Raw genomic sequence first — 26,249 nt, 5'->3', positions numbered from 1 at the left:
CTCCTACCTCGTTAATATTTTTGAGGCAGGAGTACTTTTATATCTCACTGCAAATAGCTGCATAAGTATGGACACAATACTGCAATGGACCTTCATGGATGCAATGCAAAGCCCTCCAAACGCGCACTCACGTTTAAGAATTATGACTTTTTTTTAAGCTGCAACAACTCCTTATAGAGATATGGGTTGCTTTCAGAATTAAATGTTCATATTCAGCGATATAGGTTATATGATAGGTGAATAAATGGAATCGTTAGAATGGGTCTCAACTTGAGTGTCAACTTGAGTGGTGTCAATGAACACATGCATATTTTGTTGGATCAACATCTAAATATGAATTTTACTTTGGTGGACATGCTTTTTACATTCTGCACGTATGTGTGCGTGTGTGTGTGTGTGTGTGCGCAATTGTTGTTTGGAAGCAATGTTACCTGTACAGTGAAAGTTTGGGGTGTGCGGTGGAATCTTATGGGGTGGTTAGACAGACATTTTGTGCAGGTCATGGATGAGGAAATCTCTGTAAGCTTTCTGCATAAAACTGTAAAATGTGTATGCAGTGCCTCTCTAAATAAACTGTAACTGTCTGTGGTCTCATGCTACCTTTGCAAATACACTGATCAGAGTGCTTCCAGATAAGGCAAAAGTGACACAGTAACATTGGTTGCTTTGTTGGCATGGGGTGAACCCCTGCCACAGCCTTTATCCCTTCTACTTGCTGCTGATCGGCTAAGGGAAGGGCAAGCAGTCGAAATTATAGATCATAAGAAAACCCATTAGAGCCCTGTTTACCATCTGGTCCATTGGCTCCCTTTCATGGCACCAGACGCAAGGGTCAAAGTGTACCAAAGAGTGAGAAAAGGGTACCAGTAGCTTTCCATGGGGACTCCTAACTGATGTTCACTCACAAAAACTTATCAAAAGATTACTTAAGGAGAACAGCATTCAAAGGAAGCAAAAGTCACAAAGCGTTAGCTCCTCCGCAGACTCCTGTTTAGTTCTGATGGCTGAAGGAAAAACAGGCAAAGGGAATTATGGAATGTAAGCAAAATTCCCAGAGCCCTGCTTACTCTCTGTTCTTGACACTGCATTCATTACTCCTGGCAACAGCGGTAGCAACGGTTGTGGGGAGTTTCAAAAGTGTGAGTCAGGGCTACTCCTAATTGATATGCATTCACAATCAACGCACTATCTAACAATTCGCCCAATTTCGAAAGCAGCAAAGCCCCAACAGGTCAGTTGTGCATTTAGTGATGGTGTTAGTAGAGTCTGGAGCAGGCTTCTCTGAGATCAGTTTCTGTAGGTTGCATATCTACACCGCTTCCCCAGTATTTGTTCCAGTGTCTTGTATCCTCTGAAACAATCGAAACTGAGGTTTCCAAGTCCTCACCTGAAGCCGGCGAGTTATTTTTTCTCTCAGTAATACTGATGTTGTTTTCTTCTTTTCCCAACGTTGGTTTTTCACCACCTGCCAAATACAAAAGAAAATGGATGGTGCATCAGAGCACATACACTAGTCTATCTTTTGCTGCCATTTCAAAATAATGTCAATAACACTCATGCAGCACACACCACAAACTCATTTGACTTTTGGGGCAGTCTGCGGCTGAGTTAGGCCCAGCTACAGCCTCAGTCTATTTTAGGATGCAACGGTACCTCAGCGGGTCTTTGTGATTGGTTATTAATAATTCAATGTATGTGTTCCAGAAAGGCAGTGAAGTGCATCTGCTCAAATATGCCCCAATAGCCAATATAATCTTATGCCAATTTTTGTAACCGTCATTGAATGAAACACTTTTAGACACTAATTTACTCCTGCATATATTATTTATTTTTAACAGCAAGGGACTTGTATTCTATGTGTATGATATTGTTCGCATCAAACTGTTGGTAAAATAATATGGTTGCCCAACAATTGAACTTTCTTTTACGTATAAAGGCAAGCTCCTATCACTTTCTTCAGTTCCTATAGTTGTCAGTTTATGACTGTTTACCATAGGACAAATTCTCTATTGTGCTGAGAAGACATGTCATCGTGTTTCAACCATGCATGGATATTCCAAGCAAGGTCTTCAAGATGCATATTCGGTCCTTTGAAGGTTTGTCCATACCTGTGCCTGTTCTCATAGTGAACAGACCACTGTTCTCCCTTTCGACGATTACTTCACTTTTTACTACAGGATTACAATGCTGTGTCTGAGTCTTTTGTGAAATCTTACATCTTCTTTTTTGTAAGGTTAACACTGCATTGCGGCTGAATAACAGAATCAGTCTCTGAGAGTACATGTTAACTTTTGGCTTCTCAATGCCTTTACCAGGGGACAAAGTTTTTTTCCCTAGCGGAGTAATATGTTTTTATTTCTATTAACTTTAGCAGCAGAGTAATCCTGCCACTCCTTTATAGTCAATGCCTTTCAACTCTCCTATGAGCCACTGAAAGGCAACGTCGTGAGCCAGCACCGGAAGGCCCGCCCACCCGGATTACAATTTACAATCCTGCTGGCGGGGGCAGCGGAGTGTGGCGGTGTGGGAGCAAGGCCGTGATATGCCACCCTGCTGCAGCACTGCCAAACTCATAACCAGGCCCTTATTGTCTAAAATGTATGTAGGGTTTAACGTATAGAGCACAGACCTAGCTAGAGAGCCACTGAGCACTGAACAAGGTGTGAGGCTAAGACTACGCGTCAGGGTTAATTTACATGGAAAAATAGTTTTGGAAGGAGGGAGAGTCATATTGTTTAGAAACGTAGGGGCTTATTTATGAGAGGCTTGTACCGCTGGAGCATAACCTTTTCTCACACTCCGGCGGTGCAGACATCTCAACCATATCTATGAGGCCATGCAAAAGCCACGCTTTTCATGGCTTTGAATAACCTCATAGCTATGGATTAAGGCAAGGAAGCGTGAGTCACTACGTTGCCTTAATGTGCGCCATTGAGGCGCTCCATGGGTTTTCCCTTACAACATCCTTGGGTTTTGACGCTGCCCCAGATTTACTTAATCACATAAACCAGGGAAGCACCAACACTTTACACTTCCCCAGAGCAGGCATAACGAAGAGAAATATTTTTATTTCTCTTCATTTTCCCCTCTTTCCATGTGTGCTGCATCACAGACACGGCCACCAGCCCACATAGAAAGTGGAAAAAACCTCTTGGAATTGTTTTTGTGCAGGAAGGTGCCCCATCCTACACGAAAACAATCCTGCATGCAACACAGGCACACTTACACCATATACAAGGCTGCTTGCGTTGGCGGTAGGCAGGCCATTGTGTGCGAGCGCTGGGGGAAAGGACAGGAATGCACCATATTGCATAAATACGGTAGATTCCTGCCCTTTACCTTCTGCATAGGGCACTGCAGCAATAATGTTTGAGGCACTGCCCCACACCAATTTCCCATAAATGAGCCCTGTAGTGTTTTCTGATGCGACGAGTACTCAGATCATTTCTGAATTGCAGGAAGAATGGAAATTATGTTGATTGGGACTTTGACACGGACCCTGGGCGCATGAAGAGAGATAGTCTCTTTTTGTGCTTTTCTCTTTTTTGCAATTTTAGTTTCCAGTCGGGTGATGTCTTGGCTTTCAGTGTGGCACTGTCCAGTGGAGGTGGTTATTTCTCAGCCACTTGTGCTGTTTCTGGAGGCCTTTTTTGTGATGCATCTGACCTTGAATATGATGTTGGCCTTGGGGCAGAGATTGTGCAGTGACGTCAGGTTTGTTGTGATATAGTCAAACATCTGCAGCACTTCCTGAGACATGCGCCTGTGGGATACTTTTAATTGGGGTAGTGCTGTGGTGTCTGTGGAATAAAGGCATGGCGTTTCATCAGGGGCGCAATGACTAAGGGACATTTTTTAAAGTTTGGCAGATAGATTACTCCATCACAAACATGGTGGCTATCCCATTCGTTGTAATACTAGGGCCACAGGTGATAATGCGCCTGTAGTATGGCGTACTTGCAGAATGCGATAATCTCCACACCAGTGCTGGATTTCTAAAAAGATTAAGTGTGGGTCCAAAGTTTTGTTTAGAAGCCTGTGGCTGGTACAACAGAATGTCAGGGTGCAAAACACCAAAGCTGTTTAGTTTTGATTGCACCTTGCCTCTTTTATCCACCACCTGAACTCCCTGCCACTTTATCTCACTCTTACATGTTCTCTTTTCATCCCTGCATTCTCCCTTTGTCACTGCCACTGTTCTGTCTATCTCTTCCTCCTTCTTTCCCCCTTTGTCTTTTTCTTTGTCTTGCTCTGGGCCAAAGTCGGATGATGAAAAAAAGTGCCGGCCCCCAAAATTGAGTGCTGGTGGACCGCACCCAATACCACAGGATCACATTACAAAATGCTTCATATTTATGAAAGAGTATGCTTAAGTGTTTGTGCTGTTCTCATTTCCATTTCCAGGCGAGAGAGGTGGCAGTAAACCTTCTGGGTTGGTATTGAGTGAATTCCGGTGATTTTCTGCTGTGATTTTCTGGGGGTTAAGCCATCCAGGACCATTTCAGTTAGCCAGGCTAAAATAAAAATTAGTTTGAATCAATACTGTTTAGAATATATCTGGGAATTGTTAATATATGTCCATAATCTCTTCCTAATCCCAATTGTGCAGCTCGACTGTATTTCTTTCAATTCAAGCACAAAGCTCTCCAGGAGTTGCATTTATCCACTGTGCTATCTTACCTCTGCTTTTTTAGGTTACCTGGAGTTCCTTCAGTGCTTGCCCCAGTTGGCCTATAATGCCTTCGGACTGGCCGCTGCACAGGAGCTTTGACCTCATTTCTTTCACCTCGCCCCTCAGCTTCCGAGCAGACTCTTCGGGGTCCCAATGCGTTGGTGACACTGTATTGCTCATTTCCCGCAGGTGGCTGGCTACGGACAAGGCGGAAAATATCTCTTCTCCAGAGAGATCTAGAGTACAAAAAAATAAGTAGTAAATGTTGTCATTGCATAGGACTACATCATCATTATTATGTAGGGCCTGATTTACAAACTGCAGTTTGTATTCCTTTTGGTAGTACTACAGTAGTACCACAAAACATACTACAAAATGCTATTCACAAACTGCACTTCTAAAATTCTCCTGCAAAAAAACAGTAAAAAATTCTTAAAAATAGTTTGTATTTTTATTCAATTTTATAACATTTTATCATCGTTTTCTTAATTCAAACACAGTTTTTGTTTGAGTGTAATTAGATTACTTTTAATTAATTGTGTATACCACTTTTAATAATTATTGAAGCATAATAAAATATTATTTTCTTTAGTTGAGAATTTAATATTTAATTTAAACTTTAAAAAAAGTAATTTAATTTCATTTAATACTATTACTTTATTCAGCGATAATTTGAAATTAAGTTAATATTGATGTTACATTTTGTCTTTTGTTCTGCACTTAAAATAAATAATTTAAAATAGTTTACATGAATATTTAACGTAACATATATTTAATAATGTTTTCAAGATAAATAAACCTTTAAAATGTTCCATTCCGCACAGAGGTATCCTCCCCTACTATGTAGTCTCCCACTCATTAAGTAGAGGGAAAAAGGAAACTGTTTCTTGAATTCCATCTTGTAGGGCAATGGGTTGGGCCCTAGGCCAAAGGCCGTGTGCAGCGAGGGGTTGGCCACAAACATATTATAAAAAGATAATAATATTTACATTGCAAAAACCAGAGATATTCATAGAAAAAACAAAGGTTAATGTGGAGTTATATGTAAGTAAGGCACTAGGGTTTTAACATATGTTAATAAAAACGTAAAAATTCATTAACGTTTTATAACCAAAAAAGTACTGTAACTCGCCAATTATACATAACTGACATAAGATTAGCTTGCACCCCCATGATGCACTGCTTATGACCTCACTGATTACATCACTGAGCACATTTGAAATCTATGGCGGTCCAAATGATACTTATGTTGTGCCATGTCTGTGTATATGTGTGCACCTATATCGATGTATAATATAAATATATATATATGCTCCCAATCAGGCGGGGTCAGCTGATCTCCTAAAATTAGGAGCACCGGAGTATCTTCACGGAGGGAAACGGCACCATTTCGTTGTGAGCAAGCGTCCGAGGAAGGCAGTTAAGCCGAAATGCATCACACTGCGCAACTTTAAAGAATAAAGAGCTCCTTTCTTTACCCCCACTGTGTCCTTGAAGTCTCTTCTATCCATGGGCTGCCTCCAGGCATATTTTCCACGTAAGGCCAGAAACGCGGTACAAGGACCCGCCCTAGGAAGAGTCCTGGGAGTCACTGGCAACCAGCTCTGCTCCTTCTGTTCGAGGTATCGAATCACCCAGGACCGCCACGGGAACAGGTCAGAGATGGGGCTGCTGCCAGGCTGCAGTCTGTGAACTACACAGAGGAGAGGGTTAACCCAGCGCTCTCCACAGCTCTGCCTCTGTTCTCCCTGCAAACGTGGTTGGGGCGTTGGGGACCTAAGGGACTTCTGACTTTGTAATTGGGAATGCTGCCTGCCTCTACACAGCCCTCCTTGACTCAGTATACCAGCCACCAACCCCCCTCTGAGACCTACTATGATGTTGCATTCTAGGAACTGCAGTCTCGGATTTGACTACAGCTGCTCCCAATCAGGCGGGGTCAGCTGATCTCCTACAATTAGGAGCACCGGAGTATCTTCTCGGAGGGAAACAGCACCATTTCGTTGTGAGCAAGCGTCCGAGGACAGGCAGTTAAGCCGAAATGCATCACGCTGTGCAACTTTAAAGAATAAAGAGCTCCCTTCTTTACCCCCACTGTGTCCTTGAAGTCTCTTCTATCCATGGGCTTCCTCCAGGCATATATATATATATATATATTATATATATGCACCAAACAATTTCCACCACTTCCGACGTGCGGCGAGGAAGGAACACAGACCACCACAGCGAGTCAGGCAAGATGCAGATTTTTTTTGCGTTTCTTTTCCAGCCTGCAACGACGCGTTTCGGGCTTCAAGAGCCCTTGATCACATTCAGCAATTATCGCGACCGTTTAAAGTTTTATACGTTTTTTAAACACCAAATGTACACACCCCCTGCACTGCATGGTCAGTAGGTCACATGATTACTAAACATGGTAAAAAGACTATCACACGGATCTGTGTCTTTCCCAGGTTATTTTACAAAAATATATAATTTTTGATTAAAAGTAATGTTTTACTAACTGCTTAAATGCAAGTTTGAGCAATTATTATGGCATAGTGGTTTTTTGATGTGCCATTGTGAAGACCACTGATATATGACATCAGGCTTTGAATAATAGGTTAAATCCATTTATAAAGTTTTTACCCAATATGGGTCATTGACACTGTCTCGTCAAAGATTTCTTTCTTTATATTTGCTTAAACCACTAATATATGCCATATGTACATTACAGCCTCTGATCATGTGTTTAGAATAAAAAAAAAATGCAAATACTATTAACCCATGACAGATTTCCAACAAATTTAAACATAAAGTGCTTCCTGTGATAATAGTGCAAAAAGAAAAAATGATAAAAAATATGTGTGGCGTGTAAACAATGCTTTCTTAAACTGGTCAATTAAAAATTCTATAGTCATACATTACTATGTGTATATAGACATACAGTATTATATAATTCATTATTACAGTCAGTATTAATCAGTGTATGTGTTACATCTGAAATGAAGTTAGGTACCATATGCTATATTTTTACAAAAGTAAGTGTAGGCTATTCTGAGGACAGGAGGGATTCATGGGAGCTGACATGGCAGAGGGAATGAACATGATTTATGATTGGGCAGAAATTACAGTGTAACGATAGCTGCATCTTGAGCCAAAACAGATGGGCACTTTATTCCTCTATAGATATGTATACATATCCTCCGAATTATTGAGGCCCCTGGGCCACTTGCTGTGTAATTCCAATATGAACTTGGTCTCCAGCTGTCTGAGCTTTCTCTCTCTGTTTCCGCCGCGTTTAGATTTTGGAACTGCGGCGATAACAAAATAAGAAAGTCAATTGATGTCTTTATTATGGCATTTGGCAAAATGCCTGGCCACCGGATAGGTAACATCATTGTGGAGAATGGCCCTCAGATGCTGAAGGATCCTGACATGCACCTGTAGCTTTGTGCTTCCCACATAATTTAAACCACAGGTGCATGTCAGGATGTAGACAGCAAAGTCTGTTTTGCAATTTAAAGTTCCCTTGATGGACACAGGGGATGTATTAAAAGGGGTCTCATATGTCGATTTATTGCAGCCAAATTTACACGCCCGACACGTGGAACATTTTTTAAACCCCTTCGTGGGTTGAAGCCAAGTTGTCGGTTTTCTGGTTTCTGGTGAACTTTTGTCCAGATCATTGCCCATGGATCTTCCCTTCCTAAAAGTTACAGCAGGGGGAATAGATAATCTCTCGCCCAGAATGCTGTCAGTTAGGACAATCGGCCAATGTTTATGAATAATTGACCTGATTTTCCTTTCCTGATGTGAGTAGGTAAGGATTAATCTGGGATTATCACAGTCGGTAGTTTCAGTGGTGGTTTGAACCGAATCATCTTTGAACAAGCTGCTTCTAGGGCGTTCTTCTGCTCTTTCAATGGCTGTGTTAATAACTTTATTACTGTAGCCTCTTACCCTGAGTCTTGTGCGCATATCAACAACACACTGTTTGAAGTCATCTTCATCGCTGCAAATACGTTTAAGTCGTAAGACTTCTCCGTATGGTATGCTTGCGATGAGGTGTTTCGGATGTGAGCTATTTGCATGCAATGTAATATTGCCAGCCGTGCTCTTCCGATGTAAGGTGCTCTGTATGGAGTTGTTAACAATTCTTAGCTTCACATCCAGAAATTCTATTTCCGAGGTGTGAATATGGGAAGTGAAAGTTAGGTTGAGATCATTTTTGTTGATGCTGTCGACAAAACATTGAGCGGATGCTGCATCTCCGCGCCATACGACGAAAACATCGTCGATGTATCTAAGATACAACAACACATGTTGGTCTACCACCTGCTTATATTCATGCTTAAGGACCTGCTCCTCCCACCAGCCTACGTGTAAACACGCATAGCTGGGGGAAAAGCAGGCCCCCATAGCAACTCCCCTGCTCTGTTTATATAAGATGTTATTAAACAGGAAAAAATTGTTATGTAGGCACCAATTAATGAGCTCTACAATCACCTTGTTGTGCGCATACATTTCAATGGGTCTAGTGGCTAAGAAATGTTTTACTGCAGCTAGTCCTTGCGTGTGATTAATACTGGTGTATAAGGATTCTATGTCTAAGGTCATTAGACATAGATCCTCAGACCAATTCACATGTTTGATTTTTGTAAGGAAATCACCAGTATCTTTCACATAACTTGGGAGCAATTTCACCAAATCCTGTAAGAAATGGTCGATGTATTGACCAATATTCTCGCTAGCACTATTAATGGCGGAAATGATAGGTCTGCCTGGTACAGGTATTACCTGTTTATGTATCTTAGGAATAAGATACAAAACAGGCAAGACCGGATGTTCTTTATATAGAAATTTACTCTCCTCATTGGAAAGCAAACCTTCCCTTCTCCATTGAGCTATCATTTTTTGTACCAATAGTCTAGCATTGTCATATTCTTTGGAGGTGGTTTTTTGGTAACATAGTGTGTTGCCCAGTTGTTTTTCAGCTTCCTCTATGTACAGTTTTTTAGGCCATAACACAAGGTTGCCTCCTTTATCGGACTTTTTTATCACGATGTTACAATTGTCACCAAGTTTTTTAACCAATTTGTTATATGCAATTCTCCTGAACATAGCACCTCGATGATATTTGTTGTTTTTAGTGCTGATATTTAGCTGTTTAAGATCTCTTATGACCATATCATGATAGGTGTCAATGGAGTCTTTTGGCATTAGGGGTACAAATTTAGATTTATTTCTAAAAGGACTCAAACCCGCCCCCTGTTGAACAAAGTCAATTTTTCGCAGTCTGTCTTGGGTAGATATATCAATAGGGTCAAGAATTTGGCTGTTAGACTCCTCTTCCTCTAGAAGATCGTGCATAGTTAGTACCCCCCCAACATCTGCAGCCTGTAAGAATGGAGTTTCCCCACTTGCTTGCACACTATTATCAGACACATGATTTTGATTTTTGTCTGCTTTTAATGCAAAGTGTTTCATAAGTTTGAGTTTTCGTATAAAACAGAAAACATCAATTCTAGTGCGTGCATAGTCAAAATTCTCTCCAGGACAAAAGTTCAAACCCAATGACAAAAGTTGTTGTTCAGCCTTGGTTAGAACTACGTCAGTTAGGTTAATGACAGTGTTGTCTAGTTGCGTTTGTTCTTTTTCCAGAATGTTTTCTTTTTTGTTGCGTTTTTTGAGCCTTTTACGCTGTTCTCTCCTGCGTTTGTTTCTGAACCTGCGTCTTGCTTTTTTTGTATCCTGGGACGCAGTGTTTTCAGTCTCTCCTCGACTAAAAAATCGAGCTCCTCACTCACGTTAAGGATTGGACGATTTTGAGAGATTATTTCCCCAGATGCACTTGAGATACTTGAGCCGCTGGTCACTGACACCGTGTCATTAGATATGTCTTCATTAGTACCATCCACTTGTTCTACAATCCTGGTGGTCGAGGTTTTGTCACAGTATTGTTTCCGTTTGGCAAGATCATATTTTCTGGAAAACGTAAAAATCTGACCGTTTTCATAGTCCGCCAGATCCCTAGCGAACTTATGGGCTTTTCTTGCCTTGATTTTATCCTCGTGCTTTTTAAGTCTTTCTGCAATGTCCAATTTGGTTTTATTAATGAACTCTGTTGGGGGTAACTTTTCAATTTTGGCAGTGATTTCTTCCAATTCCTTTAAGATCTCCAAGCGGTCTATTTTAGCATATTTGCACAAAATACGAACTAAGTTCATCGAGGCTTGTAAATTGCTCTCTCCCCACTCACGGAGCATTTCAGGGTTTGGTCTGTCAAAGCTCGGGGCCAACAGAATCCTCAGCCCACGAGGCACACGTCCCACCTCACTGTATGCAGAAAGAGATTTGTTTTCCCACCATTTTGTAATTTCAAGTTTGGATTTTGTTTCAAAGAGCTTTAGGAGATACTTTGCATCTTTATCTTTATCAGGTTCTGGGACCGGCTGCTGGTTGGATAGAGAACATGCTCTCTGCCGCCAACTCCCTTTCTCTCTCCTGTTCTGCCGTCGCTGACATGGCAGGCTGTGTTACGAAACGCTTTTAAGTGTTCGTATAAAGTGACACCAGTCAATTTTATTCCTTGTCTTCACCCGCAAGCTGTAACTCCCTTCCTGACAATTTCCAAATAATGCCCACACTCACCGGCGTACGTAAAAAAGAAACCGAATACATCATAGAACTAGACAGCAAATATCCTAATGGACTGAACACCACTGAAGACTTACATCATTTGTTGTAATCTTACCTATCCGAGATTTCTCAATGGGTTCTTTTTGTATTTTTCTTCTCAAGGTCTTTCTGAATATAACAACTAATACCAGATGGCGCCGGGCTGGCACCACATGAGAGTCCACAATGGATTCGTGTATCACCTGGACCTTGATTTATGTTGCCTTCTAATCTTTAGTATCTCTTTATCCACTTTGAATAAATTGGGGACTAATGATTCTTTGTCCACCAATATTGTGTTTTTATCTTCACTAGGGTGCACTTTTGTAATATTTGTATGATAGATCACTACATGTAATTTTCACCAGTGGGTTATTTAATTTCAGCGTTGATAAACCATTAGCACATGTAACTATATAGTTTAGGGAACTAGATACAGATTTGTATCCTTTTGTATCCTTTTGTCCAATAGCAGGCCATGAGAGTTGGATAAGATATAGATAGTGTAAATAGATTGTAAATGTTTATATTTGTATGATATTAGTGTGTATATATATGTATAGGACTATGGAATATGTATATTTTTTTACATACATATATTTTTGTACAATGTAATAGTAAGGTATAGTGTATATAGATAAAATATATTTATATTTTTCTAGAGATGAAGCTATAAATTACATGGATACAACTGTATATAAAATTAGAATTGATTTGTACATATTTAGTATGTTTTATACATGGCTATGGTTTGATTGACATTGTAAATGCATTCATGCAGATATAATTTGTTTAAACATGTTATTATCAACTCTGATTTATAGTTGAGAGGTGTTCACGTATATGTATAATGTGATACGTGTTTTTTCTATGTTTACACCTTTGGAACTCACGTGATTGGGTGGAGCATCACGAACAAAGGAAAAAAAGGTGTGTAAATTTGCTGCTGACCAGGTGCGCGGTGTGTGACCAAGAGCACAAGTTGCTCGAAACGCGTAACCGGAGAGGTTTGAAATAAAATCTCCTTGCCTGCATCCATTGGGTCCGTGTCTTCATGTCCACTGGAGTGTGGTGTTTTTTGAAGATTGGTTTGTTCATATATATATATATATATATATCCATCCAACTTCAAAGTTGCCTGTATAAGGAGAGACCACACAAACAGGTAAGTTCTCAGCCAGCAATTCTTTATTGCCGGCAGAGCGAGGGCAATGTCGAACGTCACAGCAATCTGTCCAGCTTATCCCTGACGCGTTTCATGTACTTGACACGTTTTCAAAGGTACTGGAATCCCGCACAATCAGGCATGTTGTGGCACCGCTTTATGATGAACCAAGTCCCACCCATCTGGGTGTGGCCAACTCCATGGCATCTTGGACCTTGTAGTGCCTATAATTGCTACAGTGAGCTGCCTGAATGTGGAGAAATCTTCAAACGTTTTACCCCAGTGGGTTTGTGAGGTGCGGCTTGAATCCTCACTCGTGCTTACACTCTGCAAAAAACAGGCTCCTGTTCCCATTAGTAGTGGCGTAGATTGACGTCATTACTGGAGCGTTGCAAACGCCGGGGCCTCCTCCGCAGCTCAGGCAAGCCGCTGCACATCCAACTTCAAAGTTGCCTGTCTAAGGAGAGACCACACAAACAGGTAAGTTCTCAGCCAGCAATTCTTTATTGCCGGCACAGCGAGGGCAATGTTGAACGTCACAGTAATCTGTCCAGCTTATCCCTGACGCGTTTCGTGTCCTTGACACTTTTTCAAAGGTACTGGAATCCCGCATATTCAGGCATGTTGTGGCACCGCTTTATGATGAACCAAGTCCCGCCCATCTGGGTGTGGCCAACTCCGTGGCATCTTGGAGCTTGTAGTGCCTTTAATTACTACAGTGAGCTGCCTGAATGTGGAGAAATCTTCAAACATTTTACCCTAGTGGGTTTGTGAGGTGCGGCTTGAATCCTCACTCGTGCTTACACTCGGCAAAAAACAGGCTCCTGTTCCCATTAGTAGTGGAGTAGATTGACGTCATTACTGGAGCGTTGCAAATGCCGGGGCCTCCTCCGCAGCTCAGGCAAGCCGCTGCACATCCAACTTCAAAGTTGCCTGTCTAAGAAGAGACCACACAAACAGGTAAGTTGTCTGCCACCAATTCTTTATTGCCGGCACAGCGAGGGCAATGTCGAACGTCACAGCAATCTGTCCAGCTTATCCCTGACGCGTTTCGTGTCCTTGACACTTTTTCAAAGGTACTGGAATCCCGCACAATCAGGCATGTTGTGGCACCACTTTATGATGAACCAAGTCCCACCCATCTGGGTGTGGCCAACTCCGTGGCATCTTGGACCTTGTAGTGCAAATGCAAATGCAAGACCCCACAATTGAAGATGCCATTCACGTTGTGTCTTCATTTATTTATTTGCATGGCAGCTGATAACAAACAGCTCCATTTGCACAGATGAATAAGGACAATGTTCCATCGCGCAATAAACAGACCACGCAGTTTTAAGTGTAAAAGGCCATTTATTAGACCAGAACTGCGCATAACAATAAACAACAATAAATAATAACAGAAAACTCCCCAATCATACATCCCCCCCATTCGTTTCATTCATCCATGTCATCACTGAGCCCTAGCGGCTCCAAACACCCTCCTCTTGTCCGTCAATCACCCTTCCAGCCCCCAGTCATTGCAAACTTCCAATCAAACTTCGATCCGTCCTGCGCCAAGTCTCCCCCCCAAGGGATGGGTATGCCCGCTCTTGACCCCCTATCCCTTCGGAAACCTGCCTACCGCAGCTCTGGCCTAAACTGGCAACGCAACAGACCGTCCCAAGAACCACCTCCAACTGCCGGGTGGGTGGGCGGCCTTTCGAGCTCCCTCCCGATGGTGCCAGGCGCAGAAAAGAGGAAGATCCCTTCCTCCCCCGCGCTTAAGTACCCACCCCCTAACTCCTCCCCTTCCCCTGCCTGGACTATCCCCTGCGCGAAAGACCCCGGGGAAAGACTAGTCTGCGACTCTGGTTTCCCCGGGGCCCGGCATCGCGCAATAAACAGACCACGCAGTTTTAAGCGTAAAAGGCCATTTATTAGACCAGAACTGCGCATAACAATAAACAACAATAAATAATAACAGAAAACTCCCCAATCATACATCCCCCCCCATTCGTTTCATTCATCCATGTCATCACTGAGCCCTAGCGGCTCCAAACACCCTCCTCTTGTCCGTCAATCACCCTTCCAGCCCCCAGTCATTGCAAACTTCCAATCAAACTTCGATCCGTCCTGCGCCAAGTCTCCCCCCCAAGGGATGGGTATGCCCGCTCTTGACCCCCTATCCCTTCGGAAACCTGCCACCCAGTGGACCCCCTGTAGGGCGGTACACTGCCCCACCCCCCCCCACCAAGGGGTCGTCCGTCCGTCACTCCAACGTCACTCCCTCCGGCTCCAGATCGACTCGTTCCACAACTTGCTCACCACATCCCGCAGTTCCATCATATACCACGCATTCCCCAGTCGAGACAGGTGCACACCGTCCTCCCTAAAGGCTAAAGGCTCCTCCAGGCGAATTCCAGGATGCGAAATGACTTTCACCCCCCTGTCCACACAGTAAAGTCTCATTGCCCGATTCAGTTTCCTCCGGGCCTTTTCAATAGCCCCGTGTTTCATGGCCCCCCTCCAAACTTTCCGGGGGACCAGCTCCGTCCAAGCAATGCAGGCCCCCGCCATCCTTGATTTTAGCACATCCAAGTCCCTCTGCATGAGTTGCAACAGAGCCAGGCCAGACAATTGCACCAGGTCGTTCTCGCCCAAATCAATGATCAACAGATCCGGGCATCCCCTCTGTGGGACCATCTTCGCGAGCCAGGGCAGTAGTGCCCCCATCGCATTCCGCTCTTTCCCCACCATTTCACCTCGTGCAATTGTCCTTTCAGTCCCAGGTTACGGCCGTAAACCTGCTGGTCAGCGTACTTGGATGCCCAGTGCACAAAGGAGTGCCCAACGATCCACGTCACCGTCTTATCACCCGGGCCACCCACGCAACCTACGAAGAAAAAAGATGTTAGAACAGGCAAACAAAAAGTGAAACACCAACAACCTGCCTGGGACCCCAACTACTTCCTCACATACCGCTCGCAACAGCGCGACTTCCAACGACCAATACTCCTGATCCGGTCCCAGGACCAACCCAAACGGGCTGCTGCAGTCGCAGCCCCAATACGGAAAGAATGAGTACCGAAACCCGCTCCATCCATCCCCAGTCGACCCAAAGCCATCCTCAACACCGCCAGCAACTGGCCAGCCGACACTCTCGCACCAGAAGCATGAAGGAAAATCTCGCCCCCCCGCGGGCCCCCCGCCCCGCAGAAGGAGCGCCATTCTCGCACCGGGCAAACCGCCACACCAGATTCATTCAGCCACACCCGCGTACCACGCCCCACTTGATCAGTCTTCGAGCGGCCCAGCCATATCCCCAAACGCCCCACATCCACCCGTACATCCTCAAACAAACGTCCGGCCCCCCGCCTCGTGCCCAGCAACTCAGACACCCGGAACGCCCCAAAAAACATCCACACCATGCACAGGCGAAACAGGCCCACCTCGGCCCTGTCATAGCAACACTCCGGCAAAACCCCAACCAGCCGGACCAACAGGTCAAACGTCACAGCCTCCCGCAGGCGCCCCCTCCCGGCGCCCCTCTCCCGGCCCCACCCCCGCAACATGCGAGCCAGCACCACATCCTTGGTGGGGTCGAAACCCAGAAACAAAACACAATAAAAGGAAATGCCAGCCAACTTTCCAGAAATCGTAGCAGCAGTCAGGCCACGGTCCATACAGGAAAGCACATAGCCCCTCACACCTCCCAGCACTTCCGACTCCCCACTCACCACACCTTCCACCGTCCAGCCCATAAAAGAACTAAATTCAGACCATGCCAGTCGATACGTCCTCCTCGTGGACGGGGCCAACGAACCCTCCACCAGACCAATCATCCTCACTCCCCCAAGGCCCAGATGCCGGCCGGCAGCTCGGTCTTGCAGGCGTCCGCTCCCGGCGCCAGATGTCGGAACCGCTGCCACTGTGAACGAGACAAAGCATCCGCAATGTCATTATTCGCCCCAGGGACATGCTTTGCCCGAAACACCACATTCAACTGCAGACAAGCCAACATGTACCTCCGCAACAGCCGCAGCACTCGCAGGTCCCTCGCCCTCTGGTTATTCACAAGGTCCACCACCGTCATGTTGTCAACGTGGAAAAGCACTGTCCTGTCCCGAAAGTCATCCCCCCACACCACCAGAGCCACCAGCAAAGGGAAGAACTCGAGAAAGGCAATGCTCCTGCCTTGCTTGATCCAGGAGGCCGGCCAGCTCTCCGCACACCACCGCCCATCCCAAAAAACCCCAAACCCCGCTGACCCAGCCGCGTCAGAAAAGATCTGGCATTGCCACACCACCCTCTCCTCATCAAACTCCAAAGGCACCCCATGGAAATCCTGCAGAAAAGTGATCCAAGTTCTCAGATCCGTCCGCACCCCCAGCGAAATCCTCACCCGGTGATGCGGAAGCACTGCCCCCGACATGGCCATGCCGAGCCGCCGACAGAACGTGCGCCCCGCCCGCACTACCCGGCACGCGAAGTTAAGGAAACCCAGCAGCCTCTGAACCGCCCGCAAAGGAATCCGCCGTTCCCCCACAGCCCACTCCAGACACTCCAAAATCTCCTTCACTTTAGCCGCAGGCAGGCGCGCCAACCAATCCACTGAGTCCAATTCGATCCCCAAGAACGTGAGGCAACAGCTGGGACCAGCCGTCTTCTCCGGCGCGAGAGGCACTCCAAATTGCACAGCCAAGTCCTGGAAACGCGACAGAGCCCTGCCACAATTCCCCGACCCCGCCGTGCCCAGAAAAAGAAAGTCGTCCAGGTAGTGAGTGACCTCGCGGCACCCGCTCACCCGCACCATGACCCACTGCAGAAACGTGCTAAACAGTTCAAACAAAGCGCAGGAGATGGCACAACCCATGGGAAGGACCTTGTCGACATAGATGGCACCCCCAAACTGCATGCCCAAGAGCCCGAAATCCGCTGGGTGAATCGGCAAGAGCGGGAAAGCCGACTTGATGTCACACTTCGCCAGCTCAGCCCCGGGACCACAAGAACGCACCATCCGGACCGCATCGTCCACCGACGCATACAGTACCCTCGAGTCCTCCTCCGCAATGAAGTCATTCACAGACCTCCCCTCCGGCCAGGACAAGTGGTGAATCATCCTGAACTCCCCCTCCTCCTTCTTCGGCACCACCCCCAGCGGTGAAACGATCAGGTCCGGCAGCGGCCAGTCAACAAACGGCCCCGCAACTCTCCCCTCCGACACCTCCTTCTGCAACTTCGCAGCCACCACACCCGGCAACTCCTTCGCCGACCTCAAATTCTCGGCCCACCGCCGCTCCCTGGGGCCCTGATAACCCACCCGAAAGCCTTCAGTGAAACCCCAAAAAAGCCGCGCCGCGGCCTCGCGGTCCGGGTAGCCCGCGAGCCACGGGGCCATCGCCTCCACCCTAACCGGAGTAGGCGCCCTTCGGGCCAGGCTGTCCCCGCCCCCTGGCATTCCGCCACTGTTCAGAAGGGGTGGCGAGCGAGAGGCACTGAGTGATGGGGTGCTTCCCCCCGCACTTAGAACACTCATGTTTGAACTTACGGTACCTTGAGCAGAAACCCCGACTGTAGTCCAACACACCCCCGTGGTGGCCCCCCCCGGTTTGGGCGGCTGTCCGGATACAATGGTGCTGGGCACAGTTCCGCCCCCCGCCCCGCCCTGGGCGGGACGCGTCGGAAAAGACTGATACAACACCGGTAAACCGCTGGCCGTATGCGTAGAGGCGGACGAGTGAGAAGACGCCATCCACTGCATCCAAAGCTCCTGATCCACCTCCCCCCAGCTCTTCTCTGGATCGGCGCTGACCCGGGCCCGAAACTCCTCATCATAGCTTAACCATGCAAAACCACCAAACTGCATCTGGGCCTTACGGATGATGTCCATGTATTTGAACAAAGCGATCGCCCTGTCAAGATATTTCAGACAATAGACGCTAGCATAGATCAAAAAGGCCGAAGTCCAATTTTCCATAGTGATAGGCACCCTAGGCCGCCTCGTCAACTCCCACTCCTCCTCCTTGGAACCCTCCTTCGCCTGAACCTCCCGGTGCAACAACTTAAAAACGTCCACAAACTCATGTTTCCAAATCTTCTCCCTCATTTTCTCTGACAAATGTGACCCCAACGGCATAGCCAGCCCCATGTAAGGCATTTTCTTCGGGACCTTCACCCCTTTTTCATCTTTCCCATCACTTTTGTCAGTCTGCACCCCCAAAGTTACCGACTTACCAACCACCTTCTTACCATCCACAGGCGGACCGCCCGAAGGCGCCCCCCCTCCCTCACCAACCCATCTCCCACTCCCACCGACCTGCAGGCCCGCTTCCGCCCCTCCCCACCCCGGGGCGTGTCATCCCAAACCGCCCACCAGGCACTCTCACCTGTTAGTGCCTCCGTCCGCTCCCGGAGCCGCCCTCTGGACTCCTTTCCACGTGCCTTCCCAGGTCCAGTCTTCTTCCCTGATCCGTGGTCGACCTGTAACACACCAAGGTCGTCACCCCCCGCTGCGCGGCCTACGCCTTCCAGGTCATCACGCACCTCCCCCTCTTCCAACTCCTCGCTCTCTTCGCTGTAATCCAGTTCAAGCACCGGTTCCTGAACCACACCTTCACTCGAGACACACTTCACAGCACGTTTCACTCCCTTCGACCCACACTCGCGGCCACGCTGTTCGGTGGCGCCACCAGTAGCCGTTGCCCGATCCCGCGGAGGAGGGACAGCCGCCGCGGACTGCCCTACTACTTCCGACCTGCGTCTCGGAGCCGTGTTGCGCCCCGCAAGGCCCCCCTTGGCTCTGCCGACAACCGCCGACTTGGATCCCCTCCCGCCCCCCAGGTCGCTCGAACCTGGCAGGGCCCCGGCACCATCGGGCCTCAAATCCGTGCTGGCCGTCCCTACCCCGGCCGCGCCCCCAGTAAGGTGGGCGGCCGGGCCTGACCTCCTCAATCTCGCCTGCCGAATCTCCTCCTCCTGCCTCTCCGCCTCCCTCTCCTCCTCCGAGGTGGGGGTGGGAGGCCCCTCAATGTCAGGGCCCCACACCGAACCTACTCGGGCCCTCGTCTCCTCAGCCCACCTGACCTCCTGAATCTTCTCCAAGATACGCTCCCCTCTGGACCTCTCCTCCCAGGAGACAGAACCCCAAATCGGTGGGGGGAGCGGTTGGCCGTGGCCAAAAAATTCGCCCCCCCGGGGGAAGAAACCCACCTGATGGAAACCTTGAACCCAACCCGGGCCGCCGATGGGAACCAGAGTGGGGGAAGCACTCCTGCCCACCGCAAACCCAGGCACCAGCGGCCGAAGCGCGGCCGGGGTGCCCGCCCTAGAGCCCCGAGACAAGTCAATCCGGCCCCCCCCAGACCCCACCCCAGGGACCCGCAAGTCAAGCCCAGGCCCATCCCCACTAAAAGAGGCCTCCTCCAGGCGGACCAAGGGCCCGGGGGTCCCGCCGCCACCCACCGACCCGACCAGGCCCGGCGCGGGCCCGGCCTGGGCGTCACCCAGCCCCAACCCCCGCGCAGCACCGTCCGGCGCCAACAGGGGGCCCTGGAGCGGAAGTTCCTCGGGCACGGCCTGCACGGGTGCCCCCAAGGCCCCAGGCAAAAACTCCAACTGGGGAAAGGGGCGCGTGGAAGTCGTCCTGCGCTTCCCGCCCCGGGCAGTATCCTTAGGGACCCCCCCCCCCCCTCCTGACCCCCGGGCCACCCTCCTGAACCTGGTCGTCCTCCAAGCAAGCGAAAACCGCCGCATGCACCCCGGCCGAGGCAGCCCTCGTGCCTCTGGTGGCCCCCACCCAGGCCTGGTCCATGACCCCGGGCCTAATCAGGTCCTCGCGGCCGGCCCTAGCGAGCGGTAACAAGGCCTCACGGACCTGTTCCGCAGACACCCCAGACATCCTAACCAAATCAGAAACAAGAACAGGAAAGCAAGGTAAAACCCCAGCTGCCGTAAAACAGCCCCGAGTACAATTCCAAAAGTAGCACAAGGCCTCAAACTACGCACTAACTACAACTCCTTTCGACCTCCCTCCCGATGGTGCCAGGCGCAGAAAAGAGGAAGATCCCTTCCTCCCCCGCGCTTAAGTACCCACCCCCTAACTCCTCCCCTTCCCCTGCCTGGACTATCCCCTGCGCGAAAGACCCCGGGGAAAGACTAGTCTGCGACTCTGCTTTCCCCGGGGCCCGGCATACGAGTTTTGAGGCAACGTGAAGCCCAGAAACCCACTGTGGTATGTAAACTGCAAAAAAAGAAAACGAACAGCAGTGTCTACTAAACTTTTTAATAAGACTCGAACAACCAGAATGCACAGGGCAGTCACGCCCACTGAGGCGGAACATTTAAACACCCCGCGAGTGCAGAATCACTTCAACTGCTGCTTTCCGTGAAGCCATTCCTGAGATCAAGAGCGGAAGGACACTCGAAACGCGTATGGAACATTGGCCTTATTTATCTGTGCAAGCGGTGCTGTTTGTTATCTGCTGCCATGCAAATAAATAAATGAAGACACAACGTGAGTGGCATCTTCAATTGTAGGGTTTTGCATTTGGAATATGTGGCGGCCTTCCCGGGTCGCGAAGAAGCCCCACTGCAGACGAGCAGGTCCGGGCGTTGTCACGAGTACAAACGCTGAAGTAACGTTGTGTCATTTTGCCTGGGTACAAAACAGAAGAACAAAGGCAACGTGAAGTCCAGAAACCCACTGTGGTATTTAAACTGCAAAAAAGGAAAATGAACAGCAGTGTCTACTAAAGACTTTATTATTTTAATAAGACTCGAACAACCAGAATGCACAGGGCAGTCACGCCCACTGAGGTGGGAGATTTAAACTACCCGCGAGTGCACAATCACTTCAACTGCTGCTTTCCGTGAAGCCATTCCTGAGATCAAGAGCGGAAGGACGCTCGAAATGCGTATGGAACATTGGCCTTATTTATCTGTGCAAGCGGAGCTGTTTGTTATCTGCAGCCATGCAAATAAATAAATGAAGACACAACGTGAGTGGCATCTTCAATTGTGGGCTCTTGCATTTGGAATATATATATATATATATATATATATATATATATATATATATATATATATATATATATATATATATATATATATATAGATATATATATAGATAGATAGATATATATATATTCCAAATGCAAGAGCCCACACACATATATATATATATATATATATATATATATATATATATATATATATATATATATATATATTCCAAATGCAAGAGCCCACATATATATATATATATATAGATATATATATATATAGATATATATATATATATATATATATATATATATATATATATCTATATATATATATATATATATATATTCCAAATGCAAGAGCCCACAATTGAAGATGCCGGGTAGGTATATATATATATATATATATATATATATATATGCGCAGATGCAGCTCTCTCCTCAAACCAGCGCAGCAGCCGCCACAGCAAAGCCAAGAAAGAAAGCCACGCCACTCCAACGTCCGTTATGGGCTAAAAACGATTTATTGTGCGTTCAAGGCCACCAGATCTTACGCGTTTCGGGCGTCCGCCCTTGTTCACAGATCAACAGTCAGTAAGTTCAATGAATGGCTTAAATACAATAAAGTTTTTCCCGGGCATTTTTTTCACCATCACGTGATAAAGTGACATAAAAGACACACTACAAAACTTAGGCTAAGGCAGTCTTTCCTCTAAATCAGGGCCACGATAAGACAATGTGCAAATAGAATAACAGCATAAATGCGCTATTAACATCACAATCAATATACAATTCATTTTTTTAATTTAAAAAAATAAATAGATATATGTAATCTATAACAATATAAATACATTATAAAAAACATGTAGTTTGGGACAATGTGCAAACAACGCGATTTTACAAGTTGCTGACAGTTCAATGACTAATGATTGAGTGGCACGGTATATACAAAAAGATTATAATGATAAATCAATGAATATTAATGCCAATCTTATGCAGCAATACAGTCCCAAAATGAACAGACAAGGTCTGCCCAATTTGATATCAGCATAAATGCTTGTTTGTATAGATTGTGATTAATTGTATGTATCATGGTCACCAGAAAACATCGTGAAATACGAAGGAGTTGAATGGCTGCCTCCAATCACGCCCCATAAGTCTGTGTCCGAAATCGAACGTGCTGCAAGTGTTAAGGGAATGTGTGTACTTCCTAAAGAAAGGGGAAAAGAGGGAAATTTGTTTTTTATAGTGATAATTTTAATAGTTTTTTTCATTTTATATATTAAATATCCATAGTAGGTATAGGAGTCGAGACTCCTAACCGCTATACACCATGGAAGCCATGATGAAATTAAATTAATTCAGTGAAAATAAAATTATACAGAAACTAAGAGAGAAACAGGAGAATTGGGTCTTGGCATATTAACTGAGATTCGGTATAAGAATACCAACAAAAAACCATTACAGGAACACATGTAGGTCTTCCGTGGTGTTAAGACCGTTCGGAAAGCGACTGTCCAGTTCAAGAATGAACTGCGATTCCAATCTCCTCAGCATGAGATCCCTATCACCCCCTCTAGTAGGTTTAGGTACTGAGGCTATGACAAAGTATGTTAAACAGTCAAGATTATTCTGGTGGATGGCTTTAAAATGGCGGGCCACGGGATAAGTGCTGTCGTTGTTAACGATTGCTCGTAGATGTTGGAGAATTCTGACATGCACCTGCTTGCCTGTACTTCCTACATATCTGAGGCCACAGGTGCATGTCAGAACATAAACTGCAAAATCTGTTTTGCAGTTATGTTTCCCTTTAATTTCCACAGGGTCAGGTCTAAAAGGTGTAGAGTATTTGGTGGTGTTGATCCCAAATTTGCATGCTCTACAACTAGAACACCGTGTGAAACCAGGCCTGGCCATCCAGTTGTCTTGTTTGATTAATTCAGGAAAATCTCGACTCAATTGGGTTCTCATGCTGGATCCTTTCCTATAGGTGATAATAGGTCTATCCGCTATTCTAGGGGCCAGTACCAGGTCGGTTTTTAGAGCTGGCCATCTTTGGTTAATGATAGACCTAATTTTGCGTTCCTGTTTGTTGAAGGTCAGAATCAATCTAGGTGGACTATTACTTGATTCTGTGCTTACTTCAGAATTCGACTCTGAACTAGATAAAAGAGAATCCCTGGGTCTACAGTTAGCTTTCGCAATGGATTGCCTAAGTACCGATTCTTTATATCCCCTTTCCCTGAATCTGTCAAGGGCTTCAGTAGCACAAAGTTGATAGTCCTCATCACTACTGCAGATTCGTTTGAGCCTTAGCAGTTCTCCGAAGGGGGTTTATCGATGACGTGACGGGGGTGGGAGCTGCTGGCGTGGAGTATGCTGTAGCCAGCAGTGCTCTTACGATGCAGTTTGGTACACAATTTAGAATTTTTCACAAAAACCTTAACATCAAGAAACTCCACCTCTGATTTGTCAATGTGTGATGTAAAATGTAAATTCTCATTGTTATTGTTGATCGATTGAATAAAGTTTTCTGCATCAGTCCTCTCCCCCCTCCAAATTATAAAAACATCATCGATGAAACGCAACCAATGCAATACATTATTGGACATGATGTCACTGAAGGTGGTGTTGAGTACCCGCTCCTCCCACCAGCCAACGTGCAAGCACGCATAGCTGGGGGAGAAGCAGGCGCCCATAGCCACTCCTCTCTGTTGTAAATATATTTCCTTGCCAAACATAAAATAGTTGTGATGCAAACACCAATTAGTCAATTCTATTAACATTTTGTTATGATTATAACAATTAATAGATCTGTTCCCCAAAAAATACTCAAGGGCTCTAAGTCCAGCCTGATGATTAATGCTGGTGTAGAGTGACTCTATATCAAGGGTGATTAGTAGTAGATCATCACTCCAGGGAACGTTGTTAATTTTGTTTAAAAAATGACCAGTGTCTTTGATGTATGAGGGTAATGTTTGCACCAAGTTTTGGAGGAAATAGTCAATGTATTCACCAATGTGTTCGGCTATACTGGAGATGGCAGAAATAATCGGCCTCCCAGGGACCGGGCTCACCATCTTGTGCACTTTAGGCAACAAGTATAGTTTTGGCAGTACAGGGTTGTCAACATTAAGAAAATTAAACTCCTCTTTGGAGAGCATATTTTCCCTTTTCCATTTAAACAACAGCTTTTTGAGGCTTTCCTTTGATTCTATGTATGATTTCATGTTGGATTTGCTGTAACAAGTTCCATTATTTAATTGCCGCAGAGCTTCAGCAACATAGTCTTTCTGTGGCCAAATGACCACGTTGCCGCCTTTGTCTGCCATGGTCACTATAATGCTTTGATCTTTACTGAGCTTATTAATTAATGTGGTGTAAGCTAGTTCTTGATTACTCCTGTATCTTTTCTTATGTTTGACTTTGTGATACAGTCCTTTAAGGTCCTCAATGACCATGTCATGAAATGTATCTATAGAATCACGAGGCATAACTGGCATGAAGGTAGACTTTGGTTTGAACGGACTCAAGTTCATTCCTACCTGGGATATTTCTGCTGTTCGAAGTTCTTCTTGGGTCGATGTTGCTTCAGCAGCCGGTATATCATTCATAGCCAGTTGATGCAGTGTCAAAAAGGCTCTTGTTTCTCCAGCCGGAATATTAACAGAGTTTGTTGCAGTTCCAGATTGTTTGGAAGGGTTGTTTTTGTTGCCATCCTTGATTTCAAAGAATTTCATAAGCTTTAATTTCCGAATGTAGATATATATATATACCTACCCGGTAGTGGGGCAGCTGTGGTGATGGATAAAGATTGAAGGCGCACGTGGGGGCTCATTCAGAGCTTGGACTCATATACAGAGCAGCAGTTAAGCAAGTGCGTCCATCTATGGGAAGTAAGGACTAGAACTCCCAGAATGGGGAGTGTGCACGTAACCTCCGCCGCTAAGCCTCTGAGGAAGAATTAATTGAAACGCGTCAGGCATGACAAAGGTACTGCTATCCTATCTGCGTGCATGTGTAATCTGTACCAATGAATAAAGGTTAAGGGTCATACCTTTGCAGCTGCTCGAGTGTTCCCTTATTTGTGTGGCAGACCCAAGAGCAGGATATATATATATATCTATATATCTATATATCTATATATATATCTATATATATATATATATATCTATATATATATATATATATATATATATATATCTATATATATATATATATATATATATATAACTATATATATAGATATATATAGATATATATGTGTGTGTGTGTGTTTGTGTGTGTGTGTGTGTGTGTGTGTGGGTGTGTGTGTGTGTGTGTGTTGCCAATTTTGATGTACTTCTATTCAGCGGTTTGGGCTGTGGCATGTTGAAAAAATAAAAAATCCCCATATACATAACATGGGAAAATGCATTTTGGGACACCTCCCCCCTCTTTTTGTCTCAACCCCGCTTGACAGATTACCCCTAAACTTTCAACACAGAAGCTAAACCAAAAAAGGGAAAGTTTTGAAAAAATATTATGATGATTTGGCAAGTGGCGCCAAAGTTATTGGCGAAACGAAAAACACTTTTCTTATGAAAACTTTGGTCCTAACTATAAATACCTACTGGCTAGCTCAACTGGTAGTCACGATTGCAGAGTGGTGGAGAAAGGGGACGGGGCCTCTGACCAGATCTCAGGAAACCTACTGTAAGGGACTCACTGGAGGTAACAAGAGGGCTTCTTGGCCCCCAAGGCCCCTCAGCATCCAAGATGACTTCATCCACCA

General features: G+C 45.9%; 1 protein-coding gene across 1 annotated transcript in view; it reads right to left on the bottom strand.

Annotated features, from left to right (window-relative positions):
- LOC147702797 (uncharacterized) overlaps window positions 1–10,024 on the bottom strand; it is a 42,450-nt gene extending 32,426 nt beyond the window's left edge. Inside the window, exons 1-3 of the mRNA XM_086929449.1 lie at window positions 9,520–10,024; window positions 4,700–4,908; window positions 1,388–1,465 (exon numbers count right to left, since the gene is read on the bottom strand). Of these exons, the coding sequence (XP_086785575.1) occupies window positions 1,388–1,465; window positions 4,700–4,908; window positions 9,520–10,024 (792 nt within the window). The remainder of the gene's footprint in view (window positions 1–1,387; window positions 1,466–4,699; window positions 4,909–9,519) is intronic.
- Window positions 10,025–26,249: the final 16,225 nt, after the last annotated feature.

The sequence above is a fragment of the Lissotriton vulgaris genome, chromosome 7, assembly GCF_964263255.1.
Source record: "Lissotriton vulgaris chromosome 7, aLisVul1.2, whole genome shotgun sequence".
Classification (NCBI taxonomy): domain Eukaryota; kingdom Metazoa; phylum Chordata; class Amphibia; order Caudata; family Salamandridae; genus Lissotriton; species Lissotriton vulgaris.
The sequence above is the reverse complement of the archived record's forward strand: the minus strand, read 5'-3'. Positions and strand labels throughout refer to the sequence as shown.